Genomic DNA, 24,176 nt, shown 5'->3' with positions numbered 1-24,176 from the left:
AGCATTAACTAACAAGTCTCGTAAGTGGCTACCTAAGGTGATATCTGTATGTCTACGACACCACATGCAATTGACACACTCATCCGGTGAAAACTACTCGAAGGCTCTTATACTTACCGTCTAATTATCAAAATAGCTCTGTCAAGTCAATCCCAATAATCACAGATAAAGCACATAAATTGATCAAGTTCATGCACTAACAATCATAACAAGTATAAGAAATAATCATAAAATCATAATTGCATAATCTCAAGAAAACGGGTTCACAATCCCCACATAGGGTTCCAACAAAATCCTAGATTAAAAACTTAGCTACTCATAACGAAAAACATAATAAAAGTAATAAAAATCATAAAAGCTATAAATAAAAGTCAAAGAGGGGAACTAGGATGAAGATTCGTCAAGTCTTCGTCTTCGTTCTTGTGCTCCTTGATCGCGTGTAGAAAGATGAAAAATAAAAACCTAAAGATTAAAGATAAAAGGTAAAAGATCCAAGATAGGTCTAATTGTGTGCTTGTGGCCTTTAAATAGGGTGCAAAAATATAATAGGGCGGGTTTCCTTGTGTAATTAAACTTCCTTCACTGCGCCCCTACGCCCATCCGGACGGCCGTGTGAGATTAAGATCTAAAACCCGCACGGCCGCGCGGCCTTCTGTTCTTCAGAATTCTGATTATTTCACTTTTGGCCCACTTTTTCTCTGAATTTGCAGTTTTCACCCCAAAAGTTGCCAATTCTTCAATTTGCACCTAAAATACAAATAATAACCATATTAAGCACCAATTATCGTAAAAACACATCAAAAGCTCCAATTAAAAGGTACAATTAAGTGTATAAATATACACTTAACAGGTACACAGTGCCCCCAAAACATTTCGCTCGCCAAGGGTTATCGACTCCCTGGGGGCTTACATCTGCCCCCAAAATATTTCGTTCGCCAAGGGTTATCGACTCCCTGGGGGTTTATAGTGCCCCCAAAATATTTCGTTCGCCATGGGTCATCGACTCTCTGGGGGCCTACTTCCGCCCCCCCTCGAACGGTTCAGATAACCGAAGAGGACATTCAGCGTATGATCGCCGAAACTTCAACAATATCAACTTCTACTTGCTCCTCTAACGGTTCAGATAACCAATAAGGACCTTCAGCATACGACAGCGAAAACTTTAACTCGTGTTGTCACTGAAGCAACGACACAACCGTGTGCATCCACCTCAGACCATAGGTCTCGAGCGCCTCATCCTATAGTGGGTAGTTAACCCATCCCAAGGTTGGGCATCACCCTTACCTTTCAACCCCAAGTGGGTTCACATCACATCTCAAGAGACGAGTATAATCTCCCAACTCAAAAAATAGAATATCCCAAGGGGTGAACATCAACCACCAAAAAAAAAAAAAAAAAAAGAAGAAGAAGATGAAAAAATAGAAGAAAAAAAGAAGAAGATGAAAAAAAGAAAGAAGAAAAAAAAATAGAAGAAAAAAAGAAGAAGATGAAAAAAAAGAAAGAAAAAGAAAAAATAGAAGAAAAAAGAAGAAGAAGAAAAAATAGAAGAAAAAAGAAGAAGATGAAAAAATAGAAGAAAAAAGAAGAAGATGAAAAAAGAGAAGAAGAAAGAAGAAGAAAAAAGAAAAGTAAAAAAAAAAAAAAAAAAAAAAAAAAAACAATTCAAGCTTGCATCGCGCGCCCCGCGCCCCAGCAGCCAGCAAGCGCGCGCCCCGCGCCCCGACAATGCCGCGCGCGCGCTCCCCGCTCCCCAGCAGCCCACGAGCGCGCGCCCCGCGCCCCATCAGCCCGCGAGCGCGCGCCCCGCGCAGCAGCCGCCCGCGCGCGCACGCCCTCCTCGCGCCCCAGCCGCCCACCCGCGCGCGCCCCGCGCCCCAACAGTGCCGCGCGCGCGCTCCCCGCTCCCCCTTGCGCCCCAGCAGCTCTGCGCGCCCGCTCCCCCGCGCCCATCACCGATGCCGCGCGCGCCCCAACATCCCCGCGCGCCCCGCTCCCCGGCCGTGCGCCGTGCTCCCCAACCGGGCGCGCGCCTAGCGCCCTGCGCCACAGCCTCGCCGGGCGCCCCGCTCCCCGCATGCCCAACACACCTGTGCCCCGCTCCCCGCACGCCCAACACGCCTGCGCCCCGCGCCCCGTCATGCTCGCGCATTGCGCCGCCCAAAAAAAAGTTAACAAAAAAAAAAAAAAAAAAAACAGGCACGAATCCTGAAAACAAAAAAAAAAAAAACCGGGCACGTATCCCGACAAAAAAAAAAAAAAAAATTTGGGCACGGTTCCCGAGGCGCGCACGTGCACGATTCCCGAGGCGCACACGGGCACGCTTCCCGAGGCAAAAAAAGGCACGATTCCCGAGAAACAAATTTGGGCCCGATTCCCGAGGCGCACACGGGCACGCTTCCCGAGACAAAAAAAAAACAAAGGAAAAAGGGAATAAAGCAACATGATGCGTCACTCTCGAGGAAGTCCCATATCAGCTCCTCATAAAATGTTTAACAGCTCTACACTCTCTCCCCCCATGCACTACATGCGCGCGTGCACCCCCATATGGGCTAGTGCGCACACGGACCCCAAGTGCGCGCGAACTCTAGCACATCAGCGTCCTACAATGCGTGTCGCCTCTCCTACCTCGTAGCACGCGCATACCTGAGGTCGAGCGCAACTCTCAAAATTCTACATCAAATCACGTGAAAATTTTGACGTACTTTACTAAATCGCGCAAGAATTTATGTGCGCTCCACCAAATCGCTTGATAGTTTCATCTCGCTTAACCAAATTGCGCGAGCTCTTCAACGTGCCTACCAAATCGTGCTCGCTATCAAACGGATAAAAAGAATATATATATTTCTCCACGCCACGCCAACGATAAAAAAAAAAAAAAACACTACAACACCGATCTACTCTCGACACGATCCGGTACCCTCTTCGACGTGGCTCCCACATCGTCTCGAGAGTGGGGGGCTTGCGAGACAACTCCCACGAGGAGCCAACTCGCTCAGTACTACCACCCGCAGCGAGACAACTCCCACGAGGAGACAACTCGCTCGGACCTACAACCAGCAGCGAGACAACACCCACGAGGAGCAAACTCGCTCTGTCCTACATCCAGCAGCGAGACAACTACCACAAGGAGCAAACTCGCTCTGTCCTACATCCCGCAGTGAGATAACTCCCATGAGGAGCCAACTCGCTCGGTACTACAACCCGTAGCGAGACAACTCCCATGAGGAGCAAACTCGCCCGGTCCTACAACCAACAGCGAGACAACTCCCACGAGGAGACAACTCGCTCGGTACTACGAACCCTCAGCGAGATAACTCCCACGAGGAGACAACTCGCTCGGTACTACGAACCCTCAGCGAGATAACTCCCACGAGGAGCCAACTCGCTCGGACCTACAACCCCTTGCGAGGAAAATCCCACGAGGAGACCACTCGCTCCGTCCTACAACCCGCAGCGAGACAACTCCCACGAGGAGCCAACTCGCTCGGTACTACGAACCCGCTGCGAGACAACTCCCACGAGGAGACAACTCGCTCGGTACTACTACATTATCAGCGAGATAACTCCCACGAGGAGCCAACTCGCTCGACACTACAAATCCGTTGCAAGGCAACTCCCACGTGCAGCCATCTCGCTCGATAATAAGACTCGCTGCGAGACAACTCCCACGAGGAGAAAGATCGCTCAGAGCGACATCAATCCGCACACTCGTCAGTCGCGCGTCATCCAATGATTCTACAACTTCGCTGCGAGACAACTCTCATGAGGAGACAACTCGCCCGAAACTCACTATATAATCGCAAGCTCAAGTTAGCACGATTACAACCCTAGAAACACTTAGAAATATTATGGGAATCTATATAGCCTGGCCAGCTTGATTACTCAAATTTATCTACTTGTTTTCGATGGGTCCTTCATTAAAACGTGGCCACGGTCCAAACATATTTACGACCCACGAGGTCTAACAAAGGGCACGATCCCCATATAAAAATATTAAGAGCCTGATCCCCTCCTCAAGTACATCACGTACAAAGCTATATGTAAACACATACAAGCAACGCGTCACAACATTGACAATGTCGATAAATAACAACTCCCACGAGGAGAATACTCGCTCTGTGCTACTACATTATCACGAGACAACTCCCACGAGGAGATAACTCGATCAACTCTATTACCCCACGACGAGACAACTCCCACGAGGAGATAACTTGATCCGAGCTATTACATCATCGCGGGACAACACCGACGACTCAAATAACTTACATCGCGACAACTTGGTTGCGCTACGCGCCAACGCACCTTCACGCCCCTCCGACACACGCTCCAATGCGTTTTCGCACACCATCGACTACTACAATTTTTACTCTTGACACGATATGTCGCCCATTTCAACATGGCCCCCACATCGACTCGAGAGTGGGGGGCTTAATGATATGCCTAATTGGCCCAACCCAATGGGCCTACAAATTATTTACGTACTGGGCCACGAGCCCAATATCGAAGACCACTATCACCGAGGCCCAATTACCTTCAAGCAAGGTTTGGGCCTGACAATCTCAACTAAGCTATAAATACACCTTTTAACTCATTCCATAAGGTACGTCCTATTAACTGAGCAATACTACAATACGTATTCTCTGGACTATTTCTACTATCAGCACGTCTGACTTGAGCGTCGGAGGGGTTTCCGCCGGATCAACCCCCGGCTTAGTTCATGTGTTCTATGATCGCAGGTACCTCAGGATCATCAAGTTGTCAAGCTATTGATCTGCTTTGCTCTCCCAGCTCATTTTCTACACCACCCTAGGTGAGCTATATTTTAGCATCATCAATATATATATATATATATATATATATATATATATATATATATATATATATATATATATATATATATATATATATATATATATATATATAGGTCATTTTTGTTGTTATCAGTGAACATTGATGTTGTCAAGTTACATATGAATCATAAGTGTCGAATTTATTGTCAAGTTGATAGTTCAGGGGAAGTGAATGCCAAAATTTTAAATGTTTCGGTGAGGGTGCCTGAAATTTATCCAACGAATAATACGTATAGAATTTAACAGTGTAAATAGGCAATGGAAAGTGTACCGTTGGAGCTGGTCCGCACAATGTGAGAGATACTTCAACAAGGTAACTATCTTATTAAGTCGGATCCCAACAAAATGGACCAATAACTGGTTCTCGAAACTCACAATTCTATTTTTTCTATAAATATATGATAATTCTCGTTTTCGTGATCAGAGTTATATTAGATGCTTGGGGAGACAACATAAGCAGTCAGATATGTTCGCGACTCTGCTTTTTTACATTTAGTATTTGCATCAAATAATGTTACATTGGATCGATATTTTATACGTTAGATACTATTAACAATTGCATATAACATCAAGAGTTACTGGGCGTGTTACAAGGGGAAAACGCCTTTGAATCCATTCCTTTTTTCTTCTTCATTTTTTTTTCTTTTTTTTTTCCCCTTTTTCTAGTAGCTTTATATCAGGCAATTGCATCCTTTTTTTTTCAAAACGAAAAAAAAGAAATGTTCTTGTAATTAATTGGCCATTACAATACAGTTACACATCTATAAATTAATACAGTCGGGACTAGGGAAATTCTATTAATTCATCGAATTATTAAATTATCGAGTTGATAATTTAACACGTTTTCACCCAGTCGGGACCGAGAGAAACTATTATTTAATCAGGATTATTAATTTATCGAGGTTCTATTGTATACTCATTCGAAGAGATTCAGACATTCGACCGCAGTGGGAAAAGCCTCAATACCACAATTAGATTAAGCATTGATAGTTAACAGACACATGCGAATACATATTCACCGTCGTAGACACTACATTTGGTCCCGGCGGGGAGGAAATGTAAAATAAAAGGAAACATATTGAAAAATATACACAAAGTTGTATCAGTTACTACAAACAAAAGTTAAGCTCAATGTTTTCAAATTCCGATGTAATTATTGAAAAGTTAGAAAACCAACTTTTATATTCGTGCAAATAATCAATCTCTCCGAATTACAATAATATTGAAGATATATACAATTGCAATTTGCAAGCTAACCTGACAAACATATTTGTTTGACTTTTGTTTTGTAGCTGATACATCTCGTGCTGATTGCTATAAACGCGGCTCTTTCACATGTACAAACATTAATAATATGTGTGTGCATGTATTTTAAAATGTCTGAAAGGGCATATTGGTAGGTGTTTATGATGAAGACCTTATTGTTATCAAATGCCAATTGCTGACTAAGTCGCTAATTAGACAACTTAATTCACACCACATTTAATCATTCCAGCTTAATTATCATTTTGACTTTGCTCTTCTTGTTTGTCTCCAAGAAATCACCAAATTTTCTTTCAGCATAATCTGCTAATCGATTATGTGAAAATTGTTTATCGAAAAAAGATGGCTGCAGCTTATGCAGCTTTAGTTTCTCTCACTCATACTCTTGATCAGATCCTCCTCCACCCACCTCCTACCCTTGATATCATTTTTGATAAAGATCAGATTCAATCTCTACGAGATAAGGCCGAGTACATTTTGGTAGATTTTTTCGAAGATTATACAAGTAGTGGAGGCAACAAAGAGATGGAAGGCTTGGAGACGATGATCGGTGATGCAGCATATGCAGCAGAATATATCATTGAGTTCAATGTGATGAACCAAATTCTTGGAAGATCTGCAGCCGATAGAGAAGAAAGCTCCAATCTCTTGTTTGAAGGTGTAGACATTTCAATACAAGAGTTCCTTTTCATTGAGAAAGAGTTGGTGAGATTCAAGAAAGATATGCAACGACCTAATAACTACTACTTAACGACAACAAAAGCTAGTTCTTCTTCTTCATCAAGGCCTCTTCTTCTGGCCGGTGGCAAAAACAACATGGTGGGATTCGACAACCACATGGATGAAATTATGGGCGCTCTCTCCACCAACGAATCTAATCTTCGGATCATCTCTATTGTTGGAATGGGAGGCATAGGTAAGACTACCCTTGCCACTAATGTTTTCAACAATCCCTTTATTGTGGAGCACTTTCAGCTACGTGCTTGGTTTACGGTATCCCAGGAATATACTGATAAGAAGATTCTCCTAGGCCTTTTGCATCAGATCAACAATACATATCGAAATGCACATGAGATCGTTGATGATGATGATGCAATAGGAGACAGACTGCACAAAACTCTATTTGGGAGGAAGTATTTGATAGTAATGGATGACATGTGGGATATCAAAGCATGTGATATGGTAAAAAGGTTCCTTCCTGATAATAATAATGGAAGTCGAATCTTGGTAACTACTAGGCTGATGAAGTTGGCTGTAGATATTGGATCTTGTAGCCCTTATCAACTGAATCTTCTAGAAAAATCACAGAGTTGGGATTTACTCCGTGAAAAGATATTTGCAGAAGAACGTTGCCCCGATGAATTGGAGGGAATTGGAAAAAGTATTGCGACAAAATGCAGAGGACTTCCATTAGCCCTTGTTGTGATTGCTGGGGTTCTTGCAAAGTCCAAGACGGAAGAACATTGGGTGTCAATTGAAAAAGATGTAACTTCAGCAGTAAACAATCAAGATGATGAGTCCTGCATGAAGATACTATTGTTGAGCTATAATAACTTGCCTATACATCTAAAGCCTTGTTTCCTTTACTTTGCCGTGTTTCCTGAAGATCATATCATCAAAGTGGAAAGGCTGGTCAGGTTGTGGGTTGCTGAAGGATTTATTAGGCAGTATGGGCATAAAAGCTTAGAAGACATTGGAAAGGAGTACTTGAAGGATCTTATTGATCGAAATCTCATTTCCGTCAATTGGAGGTCAGTTACGGGAGAAGTGACCGGCTGCAACATTCATGATGTTTTAAGTAACCTATGCAAGAGAGAAGCTCAGAAAGACAATTTTATTCTCTCGTTCGCAAGAAAGCTTTATAACCCCGATATTTTAACTTTCATGAAGTTCACACCACGTCTCAGCATTAATGATGGAAAATGGAAAGGGACGAAACATAAGCCATATACATCACAGATACCTACACGGTCTTTGTTTTGCTTCTCTAAAGGGGCTTCAACTGATTACACGGCTCGTCGGTTTCCATTACTACGAGTATTGGATGTAGTTGATATATATCCCAAAGGTGAGATTCTACAGCTGATTAACTCAAGGTATGTTTCTCGCATGGGTCCGATGATGTTGCCGTCTTCAATATCCCGACTTTGGAGCCTACAAACATTATTTGTTGATGGAGAGTTGATACTGCCAGGTGAGATATGGCAGATGCCCCAACTTCGACATGTTGTGGCCAACTCTATTATCTTGCCCGATCCTCCGCCTCCAGATAATGTCCAGAAAATCATACTTCTTGAAAATTTACAAACACTTTCAGGAGTCGTAGATTTTGAATGCACTGAAGCGGTCATTAATAGAATCCCTAATGTGAAGAAGTTGGAAATTGTTTGTGGGACAATTGGGTCTAATTGTTTAAGGAATCTTGGACTTCTCCATAAACTTGAATACCTTAATCTGAAATTAAATACTGGTACTAGTTGCTGTGGAGAAATTGTCTTCCCAAGTTCACTTAAAGTGTTGGTGTTAAGTGAATGCAAGATTCCTTGGGAAGATATGTCTGTTGTTGGTTCACTACCCAACCTTGAAGCTCTCACGTTGTGGACAAATGCTGTTGTAGGCCAAAAGTGGATTTCAAAAGAAGGGGAATTCACTAGACAATACACATTTCCCATGTCTAGAGGAGCTACATCTTGGATGCTTAAACCTCAAGGAGATCCCTTCGGATTTTGCCGAAATAATACCACTTCAAGTAATTGACTTACATCACTATAGCAGCAATGACCTTTTGGCATCTGCAAATGAAATATCAAAGCAACGAGAGAACCTAGGTTACGATGCTCTTTATGTTACAAATATTATATTTGGAGTGCTCAAAATTTGGGTGAAGAGAGGTATTAATCTTGTTGTTGGTGGTGGAGATCCTTATGTTGTTATCACGATGGGCGATCAGGTTTCGTGTTCCTACTTTTGATGTTTTTTTTTGTTCATTAATGTTATTTTCACCCTCTTCATAATATTCTTTTAGATAAAAAGGATAACAAATTTGCATTAAATATTTTGTCGTCCGAATTTTCAAAAACAAATTTGCAATTTAGTATAAATCTTTATGATGCAGAGTGTGGAGACTCGTATTGTGACAAATGATGTTCATCCTATATGGGATGAGGTACTCACAATTTACGTTTTAGATCCTAGCCGTCCAGTTTCTCTGGTGAGATTCTCTAATTTAAGATAAAAATAAATTTGGCAACTAGTTTTGCAATATTTATTTCTCACCATTTTTCTTCGTAGATCCAAAATCTGTAGTTTCAAATATGTGATGTGTATATGCTGATTCATAGTTTGTGTATAATGGTTGTAGACAGTGCATGATCGCAACAAGTTGAGCAACATGGATAACAAGATGGGTAATGCAGTGATTGATATTAAACCATTAGTAGAAGCCAGTTGGGTGCATCAAAATGACCTTCCAAACGGTACAACAATCACAAGAATATTGCCTTCAAGCTCCAATTGCCTGTCTAAAGAAAGTTTCATTGTCTTGAAAAATGGGAGAGTAATGCAGGACATGTGCCTGAAATTGGAAAATGCCGAATGTGGCCAAGTCGAACTTCAGCTCTGGTGGATTGCTTAAATAGAATCTGGTGAAATCAAACTTCACTCGAGTGGTTGAAGTTCCTACTACCACTAATTTACGGGTGTGATTGGATCAAATTAAACATTGAGTAAAATAGTGAAATTGCAATGTAAACTAATTTATACGTTTAACGAAATCATAAATTTAAATGGAAATTTTGTTTTATTGTAATTTCGGACATGTATAGTAAATTTTTTTAATTCATAGGAGGTATAGAAGAAGAAGAAATAAATGTAACATCAATTTGATTAATAAAATTGAAATGGCTAGTCCAAATAATTGGAGAAGAATGTAGTAGAAGGTGACTCGTTGGAGGTTATATTGCCGCAGTTAGTGAATCTTCAAGTTCCAAAGCTCCATACATATGAATATCATAGAGGATATATATCGAGCGGGCGAGTGAGTGGTTTGAGCATTTTTGGACGCAACACGTTTCAGGGGAGGCCAAATAAGTAGCTCATGAAGTAACAACTTTGTCGAAGACGGATTATTTCTCTATTTAAGTGATCTATGTAGGAGAGAAGCTCAGAAACATAATTTTATAATCCCTTCAAAACTGGTAACCACAATGCTTAACCAGATCCGCCTCAGAATTAATGGTGGCCAATGGAAAGATATGACACTAACGGCATCTATTCGGTCTTTCTTAACCTTCTTTTCTGTGAATTTGTCTACTTATACTGCTCGTGGGTCTCCGTTACTACGGGTATTGGATGTGGTTGATAGATATGTCTCTTGCACGGGTTTGATCTTTATGTCGTCGTTTATATTATCCCGACTTTGGAGCCTACAAACCTTAGTTGTTGGTGGAGAGTTGACTCTCCCTATTGAGATATGGCAGATCCTCCTTCACGTGGCGAAACAATCACAATGCTTGAAAATCTAAAAACACATTCAATAGTCAAAGATTTCAAATGTACTAAAGAGGTAACTAAACGAATCCCGAATCTGAAGAAGTTGGGAATTGTTTATCCGACAATTGGATCACTTAGTCTAGCATTTTTTGGTACGCTTGGTCTTTCCAAGTTCACTTAAAAAATTGGTCTTAAGTGAATGCAAGATTCCATGGGAAGATATGTCCATTGTTGGTTCCTTACCGAATCTTGAAGTTCTCAAACTGCGGTCGAATGCTTCTGTAGGGCAAAAGTGGATTTCAAATGAAGGGGAATTCGCTCGACTCAAGTACTTGTTGATTCATGAGTGTGAGTTGGAGATTTGGGAATCAGACAATACACATTTCCCATGTCTTGAGCAAATACATCTCGGAATCGTGAGCCTGATTGAGTTCCCTTCATATTTTGCTGAAATATTATCGCTTCAAGTGATCGACTTACACCGCTGCGAAAATTCCCTTTTGACATTGGCAAAGGAAGTATCAGAGCAACGAGAGAACGTAGGATACGATGCTCTTCAAATTCGAGCTTTAATGCCTGGACTGCTCAGAATTTCTGTGCAGAGAGGTATCAATCTTGCTGCTCGCAATCACCCCAATAGAAGTCCTTATGCTGCTGTCAGAATAGCCATTCGGTGCTCTTTTTCGTATGGATTTTCGATCTTTTATGCTTTCCTTTTTTACAAAAACGAATTGCAATTTAATATATATAAATGATTGCTGCTGTCAGAATATCCAAACAAATTTAATCCCGAATGGCATGAGAATTTGACAGTTGCTGTTTTAGATCCTAGTCAACAAGTTTCTGTGGTGAGCCGCCTCTTTCGTTAGCGATAAAATTAAAACAAATTATTAGGTTGTGCTATTGATCCTTCTGGTTCTAGACTAGATACAAGTTTAAAAAAAAAAATCAGTTTGATATATCAAGAACAAATTTGAGCTTTCTAAAATCAGATTTTTTGTTTTTCAATTGTTTTGAGTTTGAATACTAACTAATGCAGTTTTACTGATCTCAAGATTTGAATCTTCTGCCTTTTTCTTAATGAAAATTCGGTTCGGTGTTTGGTAATTTTTTTTTTTGAATTCCGAGATTCGGTACGGTATACGGTATTGGTGTCCGGTATACCGTACCGTACCAAATACCGAAATATTTAATATATATTTATTTTTTTCTTTTATTTTAAATACTTTAAGGTTATAAAAATATTCTAAAATACTTATAGATTGAAAATGTTTTTCATTATTTACAAATTAGCCTCTATTCATAATCACTTTATGTTTTTAGGGCAGGCTATTGAAATTTGAATGTCAAATTCAAGAATTATTTAGTTTAAATTGTTATTGTACCTTTTCTAAAATAAGAAAATATATTTCGGTTTTACCGGTACCGAACCGTACCGAACCGAATAATTCGGTAAAAAACCATACGTAACCGAAATATATTTTCTTATTAGAAACCGCAATACCTATATGTTGATTCTATGTGTACGTATGGTTGTAGACAGTGTACGACAAAAACGTGTTCATTGCGGATGAGAAGATGGGAGACGCAGAGTTTGATATTAGACCATTTGTACAAGCGTCGAAGATGCATCCAAATGCCCTACCAAACGGTACAATAACCACTAGAATATTGCCTTCAAGCTTCAATTGCCTGTCTGAAAAGAGTTTCATTTTCTGGAAGGATGACAATCTAATGCAGGATATGTGCCTCGGATTGAGAAATATCGAATCCGGCCAAGTCAAACTTCAGCTGCGGTGGATTGATATTCCTGGCTACGAAGATTTATAGACCACATCTTGTTGTCGCTTCTCGTTTCTTCGTATCGTGGATTTTTTTTTAATTGTTTTATTTTTTCTTTCTTTTGTTTGGTTTTTCGTATTTAAAGTTCTCTGGGAATGAAAACTTCACGTTTAAATCCGACAAAATATTGACTTCTGCAATCCATTTTGGACTTCCGAAAAAAATAGGAATTTTTACGAAAGGGCTAATTCCAATAAGTTTACACCCCTAAATTATATACATATAAATTGTACTCACCTCACCGAACTATTGCCATTTCACAACTACATCCCTGAAATATGGATTTTGTCAACCACTCCCTCAATTATTTAAAATTTTGGCATCTATGTATGTATATTAATCCGCAGAAGAATATCTGATATGAAGTTGGAGTTGGCTAGAACCGACATTTTTCAATCCGAGGCACATGTCCTGCATATAAACTGGAAGATTAGGATCATCAAAGTGGAATGTAATCTCTTCATTCCATTCAGGATTAACATCGTTTTTTTTACTGCAGAAGTCTTTCTCACCTAGTGCACGTGCGTTGCACGTGTCGTAATAAATATATATTGTGTTAACATCCTATTATTTGGCAGTCTTAAGAATGGTGTGAGCCAGAAGTAATTTTGACCAATATTACTTAACACACAGAACAAATAGTTTTATACAGAATATTGTGAATATGTGAATACTATGCTCGTAAATAGGCGTTAGATTCTATTAAAAATTCATTGCCCCACATGCATGCATCATGAAAATGTAAGTAATGTGCAACTAATACATTGGGTATCCCTCCACAACTTAAAAAAAAAAAATCACTCCACATTGTTACAAATTTGCCCTGAACTGTATAATGGTGTGGTTGTTAGTATCCGGCTTGATTAGAACTTTGGTTGTCGATCATGAAGTTCCTCTTGATAGTGTTACATATAGTTGGCCATGAGAGAACACCGGTTGAGGCAGATAGACTCCTATATTAAGAATTGTTGGGTATGTGCTTTATTGATTGTCATAGCGAAGCAAAGTCTAATAGGAAATAGCTTACGCTTGAATTTGAAAGGATAGCCCTCATTTTCAACTGGGGAAAGTGGTATTCTACGAATGAAAACATATTTGCCGACGTGTTCGCCAAATACTATTTCCGCATCAATAACATTGGACTTGAAATTCCTACACACCATTCTTGTACCATTTCACAATCCATTTGATGCGTCCAAATTCCTTAGGAGGATTATTGGACAGTTTCTCTTCAAGACTAACTTATGCAGGGGCAAGCCATTTGAAGTCAAAGAATTGAGAAAATCCTCTTCATATTTATTATTTATAACATCGATGGCTTCATCAAAACTCTGAAATGTTCTTGCTTCTCCAGGAAACATAGAAATTAACTTTTCATTCAATTTATCAACTTCCTCATTTTTAGATGCTAGTATTGCTCGAGTTGTCTTGTAAGTAGAGGATTCAACATTACTACTCAAGCTCGGGAAAGTTGAATCAATAAGCCGTGCCATGGAATCCTCTTCATTGTCATACTTGACAATCATCTCTTCAAGAATTCTAATGTTGCCTTCAATATCAGAGGTTTCCTCTCCATTTCCAACTCGAAGTAAGAAATAACCGAATTCATGATCTTTTTGTGCACTCATACTCTTCGACAAAGAAAATTTTATCATGTTATGCCATAGCGCTGATTTCACCAAGATGGCATAAATAGTTTGATGAATTGTACCCCTTGAAACCACGGGTAGTACTTGCCTAAAATCACCACGAAAGACCACTACTTTACCCCCAAAATGCTCATCGTTTCCCATTATGTCCTTAAATAACTTATCCACATTCTCAATAGCCCATCTTTTTGCCATTGGAGCTTCATCCCATATAATTAATTTTGTTGTATACAATAGATTAGCCACACCACTTTGCTTCGATATATTGCAGTCACTGGACTCATTTGCAACGATTGGTATTTTAAAGTGTGAATGAGCTGTATTTCCGCCAGGCATTATTGCAGCGCCAACTCCAGATGTCGTTGTTGCAATTATAACTTTTTTTCTAGATCTTAAATGAGCTAGTGAAGTTAACATCTCCTTCCATAATTTTACTACCTTATTAAAATGATGTACATAATCCATTATGAAAGAAAAGATTCTAGCTAAACAAATTGATTCGATCTTCCTATATTCGAATATTTAAAACAACTGTTAAGTTTACATCACCTGTAATAGTTATGCATATTAAAAATTAAAAAAGCTATGACGACAAAGATGTTTATAGGAACCAGGGAAAAATGAAGATATGTTTCTGAGTAATTAGAATTTTTCATGGTCTTTCAATGGCCTATAATCGAAGGAAATTATGAGGGATAGTTTTTCGAACACACTTACACCGTATAATGGACGTATAATTTTTCGTCAAATTGGGAAACTCTATCAGCTGTAGTGACTCGGGTAAGAACGATTTATTTTCGTCGTTGTCAAGAAGAATTTGGCCTACGTGGAAAATCTACACCATTTTCCCAACTAATACGCACAAATTGTATTTTTAGACCCCCAACGTTCAAAAATCATGTAACAGACTCTTTTACTGTTGATTCTATATATTTTCTATGATTTTATATAAAAAAATTATTCTTCTGTAAAACTCTGAACAAAACACAATCTGAATATATTTTGTATACATGAATCGTTATAATGGAGAGTTAATGCATAATTACTTCTTTTTATGACTTATTATGACTTAAGTTACAAATACAAACTTGAATAAGCCGTCCAATCTAAATTCAAACCTATAATAATGAAATGACAAACTTTCGTATTCTTTTATTTGGGGATGGTAATGCATTACAGATGAACATAATATGTTATAAAATAGTATATCTATTCAAAATGTTACAATTTTTGGAGAGTATTATTTAAGTTGGGGGATTTGGTAAGAATTTTATATCTTATATTTTCCACGAGTAAAGTGCAAAACAAAGTTATTTCGGCAATCTTCGAACAATTGGACATCTCTCTGTAAAACATGATACGCGTAAAACCTACGCATAAATTACCGCAAGTGTACAATATCGCGTTTTGTAGAATAGTGAATTCCAGATATCGATCAACAGGGAATTAAGTTCCTAAACTTACCAAGTACCATAATTATACTATCCTAAACTTTATCTAGACATACGAAAGAATGGGGGATGAAATGAAGCTAAAACGAAACAAAAATAAAAACAACGGCCCGCCAGGACAAGCAAGGAATTTCGACGTGTGATGGCTTCTAGGGTAAAATCCACCGGTGTACTATCGATAAAGATCTATAAATCCGAATCTATTGTCAATTCTATGTTCGCTAACCCAGACACTAAAGTACCCTAACCCCCGTCTCCTCCAATGTAGTTAGAGTCTACCCATAGGTCCGACGTCTCCGTTCAGAACCTGATATTAAGAGAGCATTTAGGTCAAGTCCTTAAGGGCTACCCGAGGTGCATCACGTCTCCGTTTTCACAACCCGAGCTATGTTTTCCTAAAATCAAACGAAAAATCCTCTCTCGAGTTCATTCCCATTTAGAATCAATTCAACTGTTGGCCTAACAATCGAAAGCATTTAATACAGGAAAACATAAACATAATCCAAAAACGACAAATAGATCACAGATCTGGGAATCAAAATCTATATATACAAGGTTTCATTTCCCTAAAAGAAAATGCTCAGTTCATTACAAACATAGCATCAAAATGAAGAACACGAGAAATCATAAACTAAATGTAAAGAAAAGCGTATGAAAAACCCGAGTCGAAACCCTCGTCGAAGCTTCCCGCGAAGAACTGGCAAAAACCGAAGAAAAATCGAAGAACAGGTCGAGATATATGTCTTGATATCGAAAAATGAAAAAGAGACCTTCTATTTATAGTAAGATATCAAACAAAAATATCTTGTCTCGATTTCTGTGCCCAGATCGCGATCTGGGCTTCTTGGATCGCGATCTGCCAGCCTCGAAAACTGCGCACCGCCTTCCCACATCGCGATCTAGGAGGTGCGGATCGCAATCTGCCCCAATTTTTCGCTGCTACTGGAATTTGCCACCAGATCGCGATCCGGTGTTTCTGGATTGCGATCTGGCCTCTACATTAACTTCAAACATTTTTTTCACGCTTTTTAAGCCCGAATTGACAAATATGCATTCCACAAAAGTTGTAGCCCTTGAAGTTTTCTTTCTAGATCCACTTGAATCAGCTCAATCGGAGGTTGTATGCGAGAGTTATGCTTGGAATACCAAACACTGCCACAATCCGCGAGAATGCACTTTTGGTTTGGTTCTTGGCTTCGCTTCCAAAATCGCTTCGAATCGGCAAAAATAGCTTCTCTTTACCTAAAATACAAATAAAACAAGAAACGCATAATATATACAAATAAAGCCGAAAACTCGGATGAACGAAGACCAAAACTCGAAGAATTGATAAGTGAAAATCATGCAAAATGAACACTTATCAAAACACGCATAACTCTATCGTCCCACCTCCAAATTCGAAGTGTAAATATGCCTTGGAAAAAGAGAAGAACGCTCTACAACTTTCATGTTTGGAGTTTTAGAAAATTTTGTCTGTATTGGGAGATACTTAACTCGACTTGCATACTTTGATAATTTCTCCAAGGCCCACTTAAGTAAAGTAATTTGGGAGAGTGCTTGAAAAAAAAAATGTCTTTAACAAAAAGGGTTAAATAGACTTTAGACCCATAATGTATACCATACATATCACTTACCCCTTCAAGTATCATTTGTAATACTTACCCCTCAAACACTATTATTTTGCATTTTAAATATTAATACATACAAAATTTCTCTTTTATTGGATGGAATAACCCAAAAGAACAATTAAACTATATTATAAAAATATCTATTAACAAAAATTTCATATTTTAATATTTAAAATAAAAATAGGGTAAATTACACTTGCAACCCCGAGGTCTGCTAAAATAATTTTAAGGTCTTTGTGGTATTTGTAACTACAATGACACCCCCCCCTGTTGGTACAAGTAATAAAGTGGACAATTAAGTCCGGATATCGAACCCACAGTGAATATTTAATTATCTAATCCTAGACGCTAAATTCTACCAATTGTTATCAAGCCCACCCTACACAGTCGAAAGATGATTAATAAGCTAAATTAAACTAAAGCAATTAAAAAGACAAAAACAAGAAAGCAATTAAAACGAAGATTTAATCAATGAAAACAAGCCTAGGATTTTATTCTCCCCCCTATGAGATTATTATTCCCCCAATTCCTTCAATTATGCAAGCAATTAACCCAGATTATTAACCTGAGATGCTAAAATAATCATAACCCGCTTCCGCGTGTATTACGATTCTAATACCCTAGATTCAATTACTATATTCCTATGCAATCAATTCTAGAACACATCATTAAGCACAAATCTCAATAATGGCTACCTAAGAGATTAACTATATTCCTATGTTAATACCACAAAGGCTCTTCTACCACAGTTCTAATTATTAACCCGATCTTCCGATTCATGCGATTAACAATAACATAAAAGCGCATAAAGTGGCCAGTTTCATGAACTTAATAAAACAAGTAGAAGAAATAATCCGGAATTAAAACTTGCATAAAATCATAGAAAAGGGTTCATAAATCCCACATAGGGTACCAAATAAAATCCTAGAAATAAGAAAATTAGCTACTCATGATTAAAAGAAAAACACAAATAAAATAAGTCATAAACGATAAATCTATGCTTAGAGTCTTCGAATTCTTCGTCTTCGTTATTGCTTTGTTGCTCTTGAAATTGCGTCAAAAGATTCCAATTGAGTGCTTGGCTTGGTCTAATATAGGGTGAAGAACTTGGGGAAAAAGGCAGTTTCCTTGTGCAATTAAAATCCCTTTACTGCGCAGCTTCGGAGTCTCGGACGGGGGTCCCACAATTTGAACTAAAACTCGGACGGGGTCCGAGCTTTAAATATTCAGAATTTTGATTTTTTTCACTTTTGGCCCATATTTTCTCCAAAATTTCAGTTTTGACCCCATACTTTTCCAATTCTTCAATTTGTACCTAAAATACAATAAATCAACTTTTTACGCACCAATTATCGTTAAAACACACCAAAAGCTCAAATAAAAAGGTACGATAAAGTGTAAAAATATACACTTAACACACCCCCAAACTTGAACTTTTCCTTGTCCTCAAGCAAAATCTACCAATAAGCAAATAACTCAACTATAACATCTCATCACATAGATCAATGATCAACTTCACGTTTTCAGAACTTGTAATTATAATGACAATTCTTAGGCATTCGCAAGCTCAAAATTCAACAACACTTAGTCACTCACCATTACTAAAAACCACAATTCATACAAATGCTTCAAGCATCCAATATTTGCAAATTAAAGATAGAAATAATTTATACTTACATGCATATGCTTGACTCCAAATACTCACCAAATTATTCTAGTCTACTAATATCGAACATTAAGCTATTGGGATCATTGGGGCTTTGTGGCTTTCAATTGTTAGGCTCTTTGGTTCGAGGTAGGAAATATTATGGGTATATGTGGCTATTTTTCTTTAATTCAGGTGATTACGCCAAAAATTGAAAGATAGGCGTTTGAAACAATGAATTCACCTCTACGGACTTTAATAAACTCGATTCTCAAAAGTTCAAAAGTCTCCACTTTTGCTTTTGAGACAATGGATCGAGTTTTCAAAAATAATTCAACAACTAGTCCTTATTTCTCCCTTCTAGTCTCTTCTTCTTCTCTTTTTCTTTTTTATTTTTTTTATTTTTATTTTTTTATTTTTATTTTTTATTTTTTTTTTTTGTTTTTTTTGTTTTTTTTTAATATATATATAGAAGCATATATATTTGTCTTCTTTTTTTTTTTCTTTTTTTTTTTCTCCTTTTTTTTTCGAAGAAGAAGAAGGACCTTATAAAATTTCTCGACCGAACTCCAAGGGGTAATTTTCAAGAATCTCCACCTATTCTACCTTACTCATTGGCTAAAAGAAAGAACACCTTTTCTCCGAGGCTCAAATCAAGGTTCTAAGGATAATTTCGATAAAAATGTCGGCTTGAAAGGCTCAAACGGTTCAAATAAGTCCCAAATCATATCCCAAATCACTCACTACTCAATACTTCGTATCATAAATTTCCTAAGTTGAGTTTTAAAACCGAACATAGCATGATCTAGCACAAATTAATTCCAAATTTAAAATACAAAACATTCAACCAAAGCAATGCACAAAATGTGATTCCTAGCAATAATTCGCTTCTAAGTTCCGTTGAATCGAAAGCTAAACAAACATCAAATCCTTGTCACACAAAACAAGCAATTTCATCATCAAACATTGATCATCTCTCATCATCATAACTCATCGATGCATTCGACTCAAACAAATTTTTTTTATTTTTTTTATTTTTTATTTTCCGGAAAAACGAGAAAAACAATAAAAACGAATAAAACCTAATGCATGCAAACTAAAACAAATAAGCACAAAAATAACGGTTTTTTCACCCCCAAACTTAAAATTTTCGTTGCCCTCAACGAATTTAGCCCAAAGTTTAAGGATAGAAAACACCTGATTCAGTCGGAGTCGATGTGATCGGGGTGCTCCTCCCTAGCTCTCTCAAATAAGTATATTTTGGAGAATTTGATTCGATTCTCTAACGTCCCTGTCAACACCAACAAAAGAAAAAAAAATTGTGAATTTTGGAAGAAAAATTCGAAACAAATTCAAAAATTTGTGTGTGGGAGTTTGAGAGAAGAAAAGAGGAGGGTTTAGGAAATAATGAGGGAGAAAATATAATTTTATAAATTTAAAACACCCTATTTTTAACTCGGACGGCCGTCCCGGTTTTTGTGCTCTTTTTCGGACGGCTGTCCGGTTTTTTTTTTTTTTTTTTTTTTTTTTTTTTGCCCTCACTGGTTGTGGGACGGCCGTCCCACTTTTTAGGCTATTTTTCGGACGGCCGTCCCACAGGCAGAGCTGCAAATTGCGGCCTTCTCTTTCCCAGACGGCCGTCTGGGATTTTGCTTGCAATTTCGGACGGCCGTCTGGACCCCCTGACCATGTTTTCGACCCTGAAAATTAAAATTCAAATAAATTAATTAGAATGCATGCCTATGACAATAAAAACGAAACGAAAAATTAAAGAAAACTACGAAAAACAATTAAAGCTCGGGTTGCCTCCCGAGAAGCGCTAAGTTTAAAGTCTTCAGCCGGACGTTGCTTCTTTAATTTCAAGCAAAAGTGACCGAAGTCACTTGGAAATCTTCACTCGCTTCCCAATACGGTTTGAGTTGGCTCCGCTTCACGTTGAACGTACGGTTTGAATCTCGCTCTTTTATTTTGACCACTTCGTGAGGAAGAATCTCTTGGACAATACATGGTACCGACCACTTTGATTTGCGCTTCCTTGGGAATAACCACAGCCGTGATTTGCACAATAACACCAATTGTCCTTTGTGCAATTTCCTTTTGACTTTCTCCTTACGACCACAATAGCTTGACTCATCCTTCTCTCGTGACTTGCTCGAGCCTTTGGGTGGCAACATCTTCCTTGCACTCTCATCGCCGTTAAGACTCAAACTCGTATGAATTTCTCTCGGAGAAGTTGAAATTGAGTCCATGACGTAAACTTGCTCCGTCCGATTCCCGTTTCTGCCATCATCTCCTGCACTCAAAGATACTTTCCCATTGTCCAAGTTCAAAACATCAAATTTTTCATGAGTTGTAAAATCCATAAGATCAATAGCAAAACAATCATTATTATCACATGGATTTTTATTAGCACTAAAAACATTGAATTTGATTGTTTGATCATGAACAGTCATTGTAAGATCACCACTAGCACAATCAATTAGCGTTTTTGACGTGGCTAAAAAAGGTCTCCCTACGATAAGAGGTATCTCCCTATCCTCATCTATATCAAGTATAACGAAATCGACAGGGAAGATAAATTTATTGACTTTCACTAGCACATTCTCTAAAATACCTTTTGGGTAAACTAAAGATCTATCGGCTAATTGAAGAGTTATAGCTGTCGGTTCAATTTCTCCTAACCCAAGATTTTTAAAAGTAGAGTACGGCATAAGATTAATGCTAGCACCTAAATCAATGAGCGGTCTAAATTTTTTACCTCCTATAGTACAAGGAATAGTAAACTTACCTGGATCGCCGAGTTTTTGTGGAAGAGGCCGAGTAAGAATTGCACTAATTTGCTCCGTGAGTTGGATCATCTCGTTCCCTTGCAATTTCTTACTTTTCTTCACGAGGTCCTTTAGGAAATTCACCCACTTTGGCATCTTTTGAAGTGCTTCAATGAAAGGAATATTTATTCGAATTTCCTTCAACTTGTCCAAAAATCTTTGATATTCGGCATGGAGCTTCTTCTTTATAAACTTTTGAGGATAAGGAATTGGAGGGACTTGTGAAGGAACCGTCGATGGTGGCTCTCCATGAGTTGATTCTTTTTCCTCATTCTTTTTCGGCTTCTCGATTACCGTGTTTCTCTTCTCTTTTCGTGGAGCTTCCTCCAATTTCTTGCCGTTCTTCAAGGTGACTGCTTGGCATGTCTCGACCTCGATCTTTTTCGTTAGCCATCTTTGTGGATATGGGATTGGCTCGATCCATTCGGCTACAGTGACTTGCGGCTTGACTTGAATTTCTTCCTTTTTCTCGATCTTGAAATCGATAGCTTGGCACGTCTCGAACTTTTGCTTTCGAGGATCTTCCGTATTTGATGGCAATGCTCCCGCCGGACGTTTCTCTTGGTTCACAACGAATTGAGCGAATTGATTCTCCAAATTCCGCAGCGAGGCTTGAGTAGCAGTCATGAATTGGGCCAATATCTCCTCCGTGTTTGATTTTTGGGCCGGTGGATTGTTGCCTTGATAGCTTTGTTGAGGAGGGGCTTGATTTTGGAATTGACCTTGAGGTCTTTGATATCCTTGGCCTTGTTGATTTCCTCCATATTGCCCTTGTGATCTCCACCCTTGATTTTGGAATTGGCGAGGTGCATTGTTGACGTAGTTGAGTGACTCCAGATCTTGATGGCATTGGAGCGTGTAATGATTTCCACCGCAAATTTCACAACATGGAGAATCAATTGCTTGGACTTGTTGTGGTGGACTTGCTTTGATGTGCTGCAGAAGGAGTTGATTTTGTTGAGCAATTTGGGTCACTTGGGCTTGAAGGGACGTAATTGCATCTAACTCTAACACTCCGGGAATTTTCTTGGCTCCACTAATCGTCCTCTCGCTTGACTTGGCAAACCGATTTTGTGCAATTTGATCCAGCATGATAAATGCATCCGGTATCGATTGACTCATAAAATTACCTCCGGTTGAGGCATCTAAAACGGTTCGTGCATTCTCGTTGATCCCTTGGTAGAAGATGTGGATTTGCCGCCATTGTTCGACTCCATGTGTTGGACATTGCGTCAAAAGGGTCTTAAATCTCTCCCATGCCTCGTACAATTGCTCGCCTTGCTCTTGGACGAAATTATGAATTTCTCGTCGGATTCTCTCGTCCTTCTCGGGTGAGCTATAAACTTTCATGAAAAAGTTGAGGAGTTGAGGCCACGACGAGATAGAGTGGGGGGCTTGGGACATCAACCACTGGCGAGCTCTTCCTTGTAGGGAGTGCTTGAAGTGAATTAATTGAAGCGCCTCTTGGGAAATGCCGTTTTGACGGTGGGAGTTACAGGTATCTAGAAAATTGACAATGTGAAGATGGGGATCTTCACCTGCCAATCCACTAAATAACCCGTTATTTTGGAGCATCGTCAAGAGGCCTTGCTTGATCTCAAAATTGTGCGCCTCAATGGGTGGATATTGGATGCTCGGGCGGAATCCGTCTAGAGTTCGGATTATGTAATCTTGAAGTGCTCGTGGACGAACTGCTGGCTGTGCTGGAAGTTGAGGGGGTGGGTCTTGGACTTGGTTTCCGTTGGCCTCGAGTAAATTGCCCGCGGCCCTGCGTTCTTCGTCCTCCATTATATTGTTTTCGCGTTGAAGTCTCCTAGCCGCTCGAAAAGTACGTTCGATTTCGGGATCAAACGGTTCTCTAGCAAGATCGGGTCTTCTACGCATACACAGTACCTAAAAAAATAAAACAAAAATTAAATGGGTGAATCGTGAAAATTGTTCAAATCTAGAGCTAGAATAAAATAAATAATTAAAATAATCCCCGGCAACGGCGCCAAAAACTTGTTGGTACAAGTAATAAAGTGGACAATTAAGTCCGGATATCGAACCCACAGGGAATATTTAATTATCTAAACCTAGACGCTAAATTCTACCAATTGTTATCAAGCCCACCCTACACAGTCGAAAGATGATTAATAAGCTAAATTAAACTAAAGCAATTAAAAAGACAAAAACAAGAAAGCAATTAAAACGAAGATTTAATCAATGAAAACAAGCCTGGGATTTTATTCTTCCCCCTATGAGATTATTATTCCCCCAATTCCTTCAATTATGCAAGCAATTAACCCAGATTATTAACCTGAGATGCTAAAATAATCATAACCCGCTTCCGCGTGTATTACGATTCTAATACCCTAGATTCAATTACTATATTCCTATGCAATTAATTCTAGAACACAACATTAAGCACAAATCTCAATAATGGCTACCTAAGAGATTAACTATATTCCTATGTTAATACCACAAAGGCTCTTCTACCACAGTTCTAATTATTAACCCGATCTTCCGATTCATGCGATTAACAATAAC

The 24,176-nt window shown here is 38.8% G+C and overlaps 1 protein-coding gene, 1 long non-coding RNA gene and 1 pseudogene across 3 annotated transcripts; 2 read left to right on the top strand and 1 right to left on the bottom strand.

Moving 5' to 3' along the window:
* Window positions 1-5,104: 5,104 nt before the first annotated feature.
* LOC105972796 (uncharacterized) lies at window positions 5,105-5,465 on the top strand. The gene is made up of 2 exons (XR_001174185.2): window positions 5,105-5,163; window positions 5,275-5,465. It is a non-coding gene; the product is annotated as an uncharacterized LOC105972796 (long non-coding RNA).
* Window positions 5,466-6,071: 606 nt separating this feature from the next.
* LOC105972779 (putative late blight resistance protein homolog R1A-10) lies at window positions 6,072-9,918 on the top strand. Of its 2 annotated transcripts, XM_088816778.1 has the most exons (4): window positions 6,072-7,029; window positions 7,144-9,063; window positions 9,229-9,324; window positions 9,475-9,918. In XM_088816778.1, exons 1-2 carry the CDS (start codon window positions 6,456-6,458, stop codon window positions 8,868-8,870), a joined length of 2,301 nt encoding a protein of 766 aa, XP_088672904.1. In that variant the 5' UTR covers window positions 6,072-6,455; the 3' UTR covers window positions 8,871-9,063; window positions 9,229-9,324; window positions 9,475-9,918. The 2 variants fall into 2 exon arrangements, with proteins under 2 accessions (XP_088672904.1, XP_088672903.1); XM_088816777.1 differs by having other exon boundaries at window positions 6,072-9,063.
* Window positions 9,919-13,328: 3,410 nt separating this feature from the next.
* On the bottom strand, window positions 13,329-14,431 carry LOC105972781 (uncharacterized; annotated as a pseudogene).
* Window positions 14,432-24,176: the final 9,745 nt, after the last annotated feature.

The sequence above is a fragment of the Erythranthe guttata genome, chromosome 4 (assembly GCF_056151865.1).
Source record: "Erythranthe guttata isolate IM_541 chromosome 4, IM_541, whole genome shotgun sequence".
Taxonomy (NCBI): domain Eukaryota; kingdom Viridiplantae; phylum Streptophyta; class Magnoliopsida; order Lamiales; family Phrymaceae; genus Erythranthe; species Erythranthe guttata.
Note: the sequence above shows the minus strand (reverse complement) of the source record. Positions and strands in the feature narration are given on the sequence as shown.

What these genes read in the sequence shown, in the direction of transcription:
- LOC105972779 (XM_088816777.1), top strand. Translation starts at nt 6,456, where the DNA reads ATGGCTGCAGCTTATGCAGCTTTAGTTTCTCTCACTCATACTCTTGAT.